Source organism: Oncorhynchus keta, chromosome 31 (assembly GCF_023373465.1).
Source record: "Oncorhynchus keta strain PuntledgeMale-10-30-2019 chromosome 31, Oket_V2, whole genome shotgun sequence".
Classification (NCBI taxonomy): domain Eukaryota; kingdom Metazoa; phylum Chordata; class Actinopteri; order Salmoniformes; family Salmonidae; genus Oncorhynchus; species Oncorhynchus keta.
The window spans coordinates 23,175,548-23,186,739 of NC_068451.1; the positions used below are offsets into that span (position 1 = coordinate 23,175,548).

At 42.4% G+C, this 11,192-nt stretch overlaps 2 protein-coding genes across 2 annotated transcripts; both read right to left on the bottom strand.

The window, feature by feature from the left end:
- Nucleotides 1–4,242: 4,242 nt before the first annotated feature.
- On the bottom strand, nt 4,243–7,305 carry LOC118364622 (uncharacterized). The gene is made up of 4 exons (XM_035746322.2): nt 7,186–7,305; nt 6,865–6,909; nt 5,440–5,668; nt 4,243–4,776 (listed from the first exon to the last, which is right to left on the bottom strand). Exons 2-4 carry the CDS (start codon nt 6,905–6,907, stop codon nt 4,617–4,619), a joined length of 432 nt encoding a protein of 143 aa, XP_035602215.1. The 5' UTR covers nt 6,908–6,909; nt 7,186–7,305; the 3' UTR covers nt 4,243–4,616.
- A 1,362-nt stretch (nt 7,306–8,667) lies between these two features.
- LOC118364092 (uncharacterized) lies at nt 8,668–9,992 on the bottom strand. Its single transcript, XM_035745330.2, has 4 exons — nt 9,842–9,992; nt 9,513–9,558; nt 9,309–9,393; nt 8,668–9,190 (listed from the first exon to the last, which is right to left on the bottom strand). Exons 2-4 carry the CDS (start codon nt 9,556–9,558, stop codon nt 9,016–9,018), a joined length of 306 nt encoding a protein of 101 aa, XP_035601223.2. The 5' UTR covers nt 9,842–9,992; the 3' UTR covers nt 8,668–9,015.
- Nucleotides 9,993–11,192: the final 1,200 nt, after the last annotated feature.

Below are 11,192 nucleotides of genomic sequence, written 5' to 3' on the forward strand. Positions count from 1 at the left end.
TGTTCTCATCTGTTCTGTCATGTTCTGTCCTGTTCTCATCTGTCCTGTTCACATCTGTCCTGTTTACATCTGTCCTGTTTACATCTGTCCTGTTCTCCTCTGTTCTGTCCTGTTCTGTCCTGTTCACATCTGTCCTGTTCACATCTGTCCTGTTCTCCTCTGTTCTGCCATGTTCTGTCCTGTTCTCATCTGTCCTGTTCACATCTGTCCTGTTTACATCTGTCCTGTTTACATCTGTCCTGTTCTCCTCTGTTCTGTCCTGTTCTGTCCTGTTCACATCTGTCCTGTTCACATCTGTCCTGTTCTCCTCTGTTCTGTCATGTTCTGTCCTGTTCTCATCTGTCCTGTTCACATCTGTCCTGTTCTCCTCTGTTCTGTCATGTTCTGTCCTGTTCACATCTGTCCTGTTCACATCTGTCCTGTTCTCCTCTGTTCTGTCATGTTCTGTCCTGTTCACATCTGTCCTGTTCACATCTGTCCTGTTTACATCTGTCCTGTTCTCCTCTGTTCTGTCATGTTCTGTCCTGTTCTCATCTGTCCTGTTCACATCTGTCCTGTTCTCCTCTGTTCTGTCATGTTCTGTCCTGTTCACATCTGTCCTGTTCTCCTCTGTTCTGTCATGTTCTGTCCTGTTCTCCTCTGTCCTGTTCACATCTGTCCTGTTCTCCTCTGTTCTGTCATGTTCTGTCCTGTTCACATCTGTCCTGTTCACATCTGTCCTGTTCTCCTCTGTTCTGTCATGTTCTGTCCTGTTCACATCTGTCCTGTTCTCCTCTGTTCTGTCCTGTTCTGTTCTGTTCTCCTCTGTCCTGTTCACATCTGTCCTGTTCTCCTCTGTTCTCCCCTGTTCTGTCCTGTTCATATCTGTCCTGTTCTGTCCTGTTCACATCTGTCCTGTTCTCCTCTGTTCTGTTCTCCTCTGTTCTGTCATGTTCTGTCCTGTTCTCATCTGTCCTGTTCACATCTGTCCTGTTCTCCTCTGTTCTGTCATGTTCTGTCCTGTTCACATCTGTCCTGTTCTCCTCTGTTCTGTCCTGTTCTGTCCTGTTCTCCTCTGTCCTGTTCACATCTGTCCTGTTCTCCTCTGTTCTGTCATGTTCTGTCCTGTACTCATCTGTCCTGTTCACATCTGTCCTGTTCTCCTCTGTTCTGTCATGTTCTGTCCTGTTCCATCTGTCCTGTTCTCCTCTGTTCTCTGTTCTGTCATGTTCTGTCCTGTCCTGTTTTCATCTGTCCTGTTCACATCTGTTCTGTCCTGTTCTCATCTGTCCTGTTCACATCTGTTCTGTCCTGTTCTCATCTGTCCTGTTCTCATCTGTTCTGTCCTGTTTCTCATCTGTCCTGTTCTCCTCTGTCCTGTTCACATCTGTCCTGTTCTCCTCTGTTCTGTCATGTTCTGTCCTGTACTCATCTGTCCTGTTCACATCTGTCCTGTTCTCCTCTGTTCTGTCATGTTCTGTCCTGTTCACATCTGTCCTGTTCTCCTCTGTTCTGTCATGTTCTGTCCTGTTCACATCTGTCCTGTCCTGTTTTCATCTGTCCTGTTCACATCTGTTCTGTCCTGTTCTCATCTGTCCTGTTCACATCTGTTCTGTCCTGTTCTCATCTGTCCTGTTCTCATCTGTTCTGTCCTGTTTCTCATCTGTCCTGTTCTCCTCTGTTCTGTCATGTTCTGTCCTGTTCACATCTGTCCTGTCCTGTTTTCATCTGTCCTGTTCACATCTGTTCTGTCCTGTTCTCATCTGTCCTGTTCTCATCTGTTCTGTCCTGTTTCTCATCTGTCCTGTTCTCCTCTGTTCTGTCATGTTCTGTCCTGTTTTCATCTGTAATGTTCTCATCTGTCCTGTTCTCATCTGTTCTGTCATGTTGACATCTGTCCTGTTCTCGTCTGTCCTGTTCTCAACTGTCCTGTTCTCATCTGTCCTGTTCTCCTCTGTTCTGTCATGTTCTGTCCTGTTCTCATCTGTCCTGTCATGTTCTGTCCTGTTCTCATCTGTCCTGTCATGTTCTGTCCTGTTCTCATATGTCCTGTTCTCCTCTGTTCTGTCATGTTCTGTCCTGTTCTCATCTGTCCTGTCATGTTCTGTCCTGTTCTCATATGTCCTGTTCTCCTCTGTTCTGTCATGTTCTGTCCTGTTCTCTTCTGTCCTGTCATGTTCTGTCCTGTTCTCTTCTGTCCTGTCATGTTCTGTCCTGTTCTCATCTGTCCTGTTCTCCTCTATTCTGTCATGTTCTGTCCTGTTCACATCTGTCCTGTTCTCCTCTGTCCTGTCATGTTCTGTCCTGTTCTCATATGTCCTGTTCTCCTCTGTTCTGTCATGTTCTGTCCTGTTCTCTTCTGTCCTGTCATGTTCTGTCCTGTTCTCTTCTGTCCTGTCATGTTCTGTCCTGTTCTCATCTGTCCTGTTCTCCTCTATTCTGTCATGTTCTGTCCTGTTCACATCTGTCCTGTCATGTTCTGTCCTGTTCTCATATGTCCTGTTCTCCTCTATTCTGTCATGTTCTGTCCTGTTCACATCTGTCCTGTCATGTTCTGTCCTGTTCTCATATGTCCTGTTCTCATCTGTCATGTTCTGTCCTGTCATGTTCTATCCTGTTCTGATATATCCTGTTCTCCTCTGTTCTGTCATGTTCTGTCCTGGTCACATCTGTCCTTTTCTCATCTGTCCTGTTCTCCTCTGTTCTGTCATGTTCTGTCCTGTTCTCCTCTGTTCTGTCATGTTCTGTCCTTTTCTCATCTGTCCTGTTCTCATCTGTTCTGTCATGTTCTGTCATGTTCTGTCCTATTCTCATCTGTTCTGGCCTGTACTGTTCTGTTCTGCTCACCTCTGTTCTGTCCTGTTCTCATCTGTTCTGTCATGTTCTGTCCTATTCTCATCTGTTCTGGCCTGTACTGTTCTGTTCTGCTCACCTCTGTTCTGTCCTGTTCTCATCTGTTCTGTCATGTTCTGTCCTATTCTCATCTGTTCTGGCCTGTACTGTTCTGTTCTGCTCACCTCTGTTCTGTCCTGTTCTCATCTGTTCTGTCATGTTCTGTCCTATTCTCATCTGTTCTGGCCTGTACTGTTCTGTTCTGCTCTCCTCTGTTCTGTCCTGTTCTCATCTGTTCTGTCATGTTCTGTCCTATTCTCATCTGTTCTGGCCTGTACTGTTCTGTTCTGCTCTCCTCTGTTCTGTCCTGTTCTCATCTGTTCTGTCATGTTCTGTCCTATTCTCATCTGTTCTGGCCTGTACTGTTCTGTTCTGCTCTCCTCTGTTCTGTCCTGTTCTCATCTGTTCTGTCATGTTCTGTCCTATTCTCATCTGTTCTGGCCTGTACTGTTCTGTTCTGCTCACCTCTGTTCTGTCCTGTTCTCATCTGTTCTGTCATGTTCTGTCCTATTCTCATCTGTTCTGGCCTGTACTGTTCTGTTCTGCTCTCCTCTGTTCTGTCCTGTTCTCATCTGTTCTGTCATGTTCTGTCCTATTCTCATCTGTTCTGGCCTGTACTGTTCTGTTCTGCTCTCCTCTGTTCTGTCCTCATCTGTTCTGTCATGTTCAGTCCTATTCTCATCTGTTCTGGCCTGTACTGTTCTGTTCTGCTCTCCTCTGTTCTGTCCTGTTCTCATCTGTTCTGTCATGTTCTGTCCTATTCTCATCTGTTCTGGCCTGTACTGTTCTGTTCTGCTCTCCTCTGTTCTGTCCTGTTCTCATCTGTTCTGTCATGTTCTGTCCTGTTCTCATCTGTTCTGGCCTGTACTGTTCTGTTCTGCTCTCCTCTGTTCTGTCCTGTTCTCATCTGTTCTGTCATGTTCTGTCCTATTCTCATCTGTTCTGGCCTGTACTGTTCTGTTCTGCTCACCTCTGTTCTGTCCTGTTCTCTTCTCAATAAAAACAAATGACGGGCTTCAGTTTTGTTGTGTGTTTTTAAAATCTCAAAATGCAGCTTTAACCACTTGGTACCAAATGGTGCTTGTTTTAATTAATTCCAAAGAAACATGTTTTTATAGGTTGTTATTCTGTATTTACCATGTTACCATGTAAATAATGAATAATAATAATAAGTACATAATTTCTTTAACCTAAAATAAAGTGCCATCCATAACTTCTTAATAATTAAACAATTAAGCAGTTTGATCAACATTTCTCACTTGTGGTATTTAAAGAAAAATCTGGTTCATGATATTATTATTCATATGGATGAGTAAAAATGTTTCTGCACCATTATCCCTAATTTAACATGATGCACAAGTATCAGTCGAGTTTCAAATTTCAGATCTTTATTGAACACAAACACAAACACACACACACACACTCCTGTTAGAGTATCAAACACGTAGTTATATACATGCACAATGTTGAATGAATGTTAAAGCTCTTGCGAGATGTCAATCTTCCTATCTAGCATGCTTTGACCTTTGTTTCCCTTTGAACAGTCATGTCTAGGAAAGTGTTGACATAGAAACCGGGAGGGGATGCGTTTTGCATTGTGCATTTCTCTTCTCAATCACCTTCAGGTATTTCCCCCCTCTAGCATTTAATACATGTATCAGGAGCACAGCTAAAGCAGAGCCAGGCCCTGTGTGGAAAGGTACAAGCGTGTGGGGCGGTCCGATGCGACGGAAGCTATCTAGGGCTCATTCCTCAGCGGGTAGGACTTTGTCGAGGTAAACCTTGATGGAGTTGATGGCCTCGTCCAGGTAGGTGCCGACATGGGGGCGCACATAGTGTCCGTACAGACCCAGGCCGGCCATACGGGCCTTGTCCACCAAGGGTGCTGCTTCCTGGGCCAGACCACTGGACAACACACACACAGAGACAGGAGGAGATGTCAGTGTGTCATAGGTTAACAGCCATCCTATGTGTCCCAGACTTGGGTTCAAATACATGTGTATTTTAGCATTTGTATTTTTATATCTGTGTATTTGAGTATTCTGAAATACACAGCCCAAAACAAGTACTTTTATTTGAGTATTTGAATGTTTATTTGAGAACTAAAACAAATAGTCTTCAAATACCTGTATTTCAAATACCTGGGTTAAATGCATCGGAGTGTATCTGAGCCAGTGTATATCAGTAACTTGAAATACTTTCCAAGTGTATTTCCAACTACTTGTTTTTAAAAATAAAGATGATCTGAATACTTGTTTTGAAATGTAGTGAAATCTAATTGAAATACCTTAAATTGTATTTTAAGTTCTGATGTGTCCCGTGGGTAACGTCTAATAAAGAATGGTCAAATATCTAGGTAACATGTTGATAGGCATGAAGGGCCAGCATCTAAGATCCTATAATCATTTGAAATCCTATTTCAAAGTTATGGACGGATAGACAGAAGAACCGACAGTAAATCAGACAGACGGATAGACACACAAACAAGCAGGACAACAGAAGGACATCGACAGACTGACTGGATCGACGCGACAAGTTAACTTGGTTGTGTCGCGGTGGGGCACTCACGATCCAATCTTGACACCGCTCAGGAATTTGGGGTTGCCCTGCAGCTCCTCGATGTAGTCTTTGACAGCCTGGCCCTGGCCCTGGCCCAGGTTCTCAGTCATAGGCCCCACAGCAGCCTGCACCTTGCCGTAGGCGTTCATCAGCCTCTTGTAGAACACAGACTTCATGGCCTCATACTTCTCCACCAGCTCCTTGTCTGGCTCTGGTACTTGACACAGGCACACAGAGACTGGAGGGGAGACAGGGAAGAGATAGTATTTATTAATTAATTGCACTTGCTTGACTTGATTGACTGCTGTTATACAGTATCTAAAACCACTGGACGAACTATAGCCACAAAATAACCCTAATATAGTAAAATGCTTCGCATAAACAGGCAGTGTGTGTGAGTAAAGTTGATTTAGTGTCTGTGTAATGGAGATAGTTTGGTCACTTGGTTTGATCCCTCTCATGATGAGTAAACTCGGCTGAAATAATCAAAGGCCATTTCAACCGGACATATGAGGTCTCTCTTATCCCTGCAGATTGTGTAGCAGTGGGGTCTGATGCCCATAGTGTCACTGCTCAACGTGGTCGGTCGATCACCTCCACAAGTCCATCACAGTTCAAAGCCTATCACCTCTCAGATAAACATACAACTAACTGTGCTATGCATTCCTGTTGGCTGACATGTTCTCTCACTGTCACTGACATGTTCACAGCTGGAGGTCAAAGGTAGCTATTACCTTCTGTTGTATAAACGGCTGGAATGAACACTATATATCCATTTTCATAAATGTTGGTAAATTTGCCTTTATTGTTTAAAGACATTATGGAAGAGATCGTTTTTGTCTAATCATGGCATGGGGTTGTTCAATGACAGCCATGTCTTTGTTTCAAATATCACGAGGATTTCATTTCAGAGACAATTAATCACGGTTTTTAACTAAATGTTATATCATCTCTCCCACAGAAAGAAGTTGTATTACAGCCAGGTTTTACACAGTCAAATGTGACAAATAGATACATTTTTTATAAAGAGCTGTACAAATTATACATTTGTGACATCAATATATGGTAATTATTTTTTACAAAAAAAATTCAACACAGTAATATGAGATCTGTATGTAAAATGTTTATATTTGACATTTTTGGCATTTAACAGATGCTCTAATCCATTTTAAGCTAACTAGTTGAGACAGCCACATATCCCAGTCAAGTATACAGGATACGAACCTTCCATTCCAGCTAAACAATGGATAAACAGTGTTTTTGCCAAAAAACTAAAATTTTAATACACATCTAAAATCTATGAGTTAATCATCTGAGAACATTAAACACTATTTTACACGCACATGAAGCTACCTATAGGCATTCATTTCTGATGAAAAAACACTAATCTGGTTTGAGTTCTGCAGGGTGTGTGTTGCAGGTTCTCGGTCTTACCTTGGAGTGCAAGCACTAAGGCTAATGCCAACTTTCCGTTCATTTCTGAAAGAAAAAAACAAACACAATAGGAATTTATATGCATTATTTAGATGAAGTTAAATGCAATGCCTGTCTATTTATTAGACTACAAATCACACCTTTCTGATTAGGCATCAATGAAACTGTTGAGCTGTTTATAACTGATAGGAAAGGACAATGCATCTTAAAATGCATGAGAATATAAATAAATTATACATGAATACATGTATATTTTTAGATTACTAGAGCATTGAAATAACATATGTATAAAAGTTGAGAAGAGAGAGAGAAAAAGATGACCTCCTGTTGTAGTGGGTGTACAGATCCCAGTGAATTAAATGACAGTCTCCTTTGGTGGCTGAGTTGTCTGTAAAGCAATCTGAAAGTAGACACCATGATATAGTGAGGAGAGTAAACAAACGTCATCTAATGAGTATGCACACAGGTACGCACACACACAAACACCTACACGAACACACGCACGCACGCACGCACGCACGCACACACACCCACGCACCAGACACACCAGAACCCACTGTACCTATAGGACAAACATCCACACACTCGTTCGCCTACACAAAGTCCATTGCACTTGAGACAGGTGATGCAATGCATCCAGATTATCACTTGGATTGGTTTCTGAAATCTATTTATGCTGCAATGCCCTATTCTGCATACGAAGGAAAGCCTCAATTCTCCTCAAAAACGTTTGCATATCAGTGCATGAAGTAGATCTTTTTTGAATGAAGGATCTTGTTAAGCATTATAACTGTGTCTGAAAGTTTTCCATAATTGATTTGTCAACATTTGTGTGGAACATAAACCAGTATGTTTGACTGCCTCTATGTAACTAATTGAAAATCTGTATTCTTGCACACATTCAGAATTCACGAACTCAACAACAAAACACTCTTCCCAATGTCTAACAAAAATCATCTCAATGGCTTATTCAGGCTGTCTATTCTCGGTCCATTCTCACTGTCTATATGAATGTGTTTCATGTATCCCAGTTAGCCAGATTATGGTTTTGATTGAATGAAACAGAGCCCTGAGTGTGTTGACTGTGTTCCTGGATCGATGTCTGCAGTCCACACAGAGAGAGCTGAGAGAAACGTCCTGCAGGTCACACACATCTCCCCTCCAGCCAGACACCCCTGCTGAACCTTGTATCTCAACTGTCAACTCTCACCGAGATAACACTCTGATTTCAGCACAGTCTGTAGCTATCACTCCCATCACTGATGTCTCTGTCTGTCTGTCTGTCTGTCTGTCTGTCTGTCTGTCTGTCTGTCTGTCTGTCTGTCTGTCTGTCTGTCTGTCTGTCTGTCTGTCTGTCTGTCTGTCTGTCTGTCTGTCTGTCTGTCTGTCTGTCTGTCTGTCTGTCTGTCTGTCTGTCTGTCTGTCTGTCTGTCTGCAGTCCACACAGAGAGAGCTGAGAGAAACGTCCTGCAGGTCACATACATCTCCCCTCCACTCAGACACCCCTGCTGAACCTTGTATCTCAACTGTCAACTCTCACCGAGATAACACTCCGATTTCAGCACAGTCTGTAGATGTCCCTCCCATCACTGATGTCTCTGTCTGTCTGTCCATCTGTCTCTTTCTTTCTGTCTCATTCTTTCTCTCCCTCTTTGTCATTCCCTGTTGCTTTCTCTCTGCCTTTCTAAAATGTATTCTCAGTCTCTCTCAGCGTTCTACTTCATTCAGTTCAGAGATTGATGAATGTGAGGAGTGTAGACCGTGTCAAGGGAAATGTAATGAAAAGGCACAACACTATAATGGTACAATTAAATGTTTTTTTAAATTTTTTAATTTAGTTTGAATTCATTTTGGTGGTTCACAATAGTTAATTGACTTACTCAGATGCAATATGTGAGCCAAAACGGTATGATTACTAATACACTCTATGGCAGGTTTAATACTATCACAACCCTTGTGCTGAGGTTAGTGAAACACCAGTAAATGGGTGTCCTCATTCACCGGTCAAATCATACAGCATTGTTCACACGCTCTTCTAGTTGTAATCCCTAGTGCATATGAACATAGAATCAGCTCTAGAATCACCTTGCATGAATACATGTGCTGGCAGTGAGCTGGGTGGGTGTTTGTCTGCCTTAGATTCAGGTGCCATTAGATGGGTCTGTACTGGTCGATCTTCTCCTTGACTCTGTCCCAGAAGGAACTGGTGGAGGCTGAGGCCCAGTCCATGTAGGGATCAGCCACTGGTTTGATGTGGTCCTCGTAGTACGCACCAGCAAAGGCCTGCACCGCCTCTCTTATTCTCTGGGCTTTAACTTTGGCTGCCCTGTAAGACACACACACAAGAATAAATCAGTTGGAAGCAGCATCCACTGAGCGCACGCCTTTTACCCTTATCCTTAAAACGGCATGGTCGGCCATGGTGACTGTGTGTCTGTTTGTACCTGTATGTCTCTGTTGCCCTCTGCAGAACCCCCTCAGATTCAGAGTCCCCTGGGGCTGGCATCTGGGCCACTATGGACACACATGCTATGGAGGAGAGAGGTTACAGTAGGTTACAGTAGGCAACAGACTACCAGTCCATGTCAACAGTTCAATGGAGGATAGACTAGATAGAGAGTAAAAATAAAAGAAATGCACAGCCACACCTTGAATGAGCAAGACGAGAGCAACTAGCTTCAGTTTCCCTGGCATCTGTCATAGAAACAGAATGAGACGGAAGACTGAAATACACATCTCACTTATAAAATTGATATTACATATAATTAAATTATTCAATAAACAGTACATTACATTTTTCATCACCCCAAACAAAACTAATAATAGATTCAAATGATATATCACTGATATGTATATATATTTCTGTATATATATATATATTTTCGGTATCACTCATAACAGCTGGCCTCCAGTATAAAAACAGGTGGTCAATACACAATTCAAAGTAAGTGAAAGAGCATTTTAGGGAGCGTTTTACCTTAGTGTTTGTTCTCAGTATTGTCAATCTGTTTGGTGGAATCAAGTCACTTTATTTGAATTAGAGGACTTCTCACAGCGCTTTTTCTTGGTTGCATGTGTACTTTGTTCTTGTTTTGGTGACCACTGACCGATGGTCTGTTTTTGGGTGGGAAGTGGTGGACTGATTGGATTGGCTTAGATGATCAGTTAGTCAGTCGTAAGTCGTCCAGTGGTTCGATACTCTTTATTTATTTAACTTCTGCGAAAAGTTTTTTCAGGGTATACTGCAAAAACCGAAACGTGATAATTCCCTTTAGATTATATATATATTTTTTTACCTAGCTAAATTATTTTACGTCATTGGCAAATAATTTATTTTAACCTAAAAAAAAATGGTTAACACAAAATATCTTGAAAAATATTGTGAAATAAGATACATGACTTGTGTCCGCTGCTGCAGTATCAACTTTTGCCTAAAAGAAACACTAACTCTTAGCAACACATTTAAAAAAGCCTCTCATGTTAAACCTTCATCCTTGCATTTGCCAAAAGGTTACATTAATCTCTCATAATCTTTTCAATTTCAAGATTGTCTGGATAGCTGCCCAAAGTTCCTTTAATAAAGACGAGTGGACATGTTGGCTTGTAAGTATTCAGACCAGGTCTTTATATCTCTGTGCTCCATTAAGAAGACAGCAGGTCAATGAAATAGAGTACTGTTGAACTAGACCCAATGTCTCAGTCATCAGAACTCAAGAGAGGAGTCCACTTTAAAATCTCTCTCTCTCTCTCTCTCTCTCTCTCTCTCTCTCTCTCTCTCTCTCTCTCCTTCTCTCTCTCTTCTCTCTCTGCATCACATCAGTTTCAAGCATAATGCTGAATGTCACACTGATACATGACCAACTGTGGATGTCATTTTCATATCTTGTTTTCCTGCTATTGCTTTTCCATTGATTCCCTTTGTCCATTCGCCTCTTCACCTCTGGTCCTGTCGACAGACACAGCACAATAGTTGGTTGTTATGAGAAGAGGGTACAGAGAGCAGATTAAAGCTGCCCACTATCATGACACTCCACCAGAAAATAGGGTGAAAATATGAGTATTCCCTGGTGGGGTGCACAACCATCTTGCCCCCTGGACCCCCTCTAACCCCCCTACGTCTGACCCTTGACCTCTGGTCAAACACAGGAGCAGATTCCAGTAAACAGGGACAGCATAGTAATCATTAACTCAGAATAAACAGTGCCTTTAGCCCGGCCTTGTGAAATGGAGGACCAGCAGCAAGTGTCGTGCTCCCAATTGCCCTTTGGTGTCTGCTATTGACATAGATGGATAGACCACTATCTCTCATAGAACACTATCTCTCATAG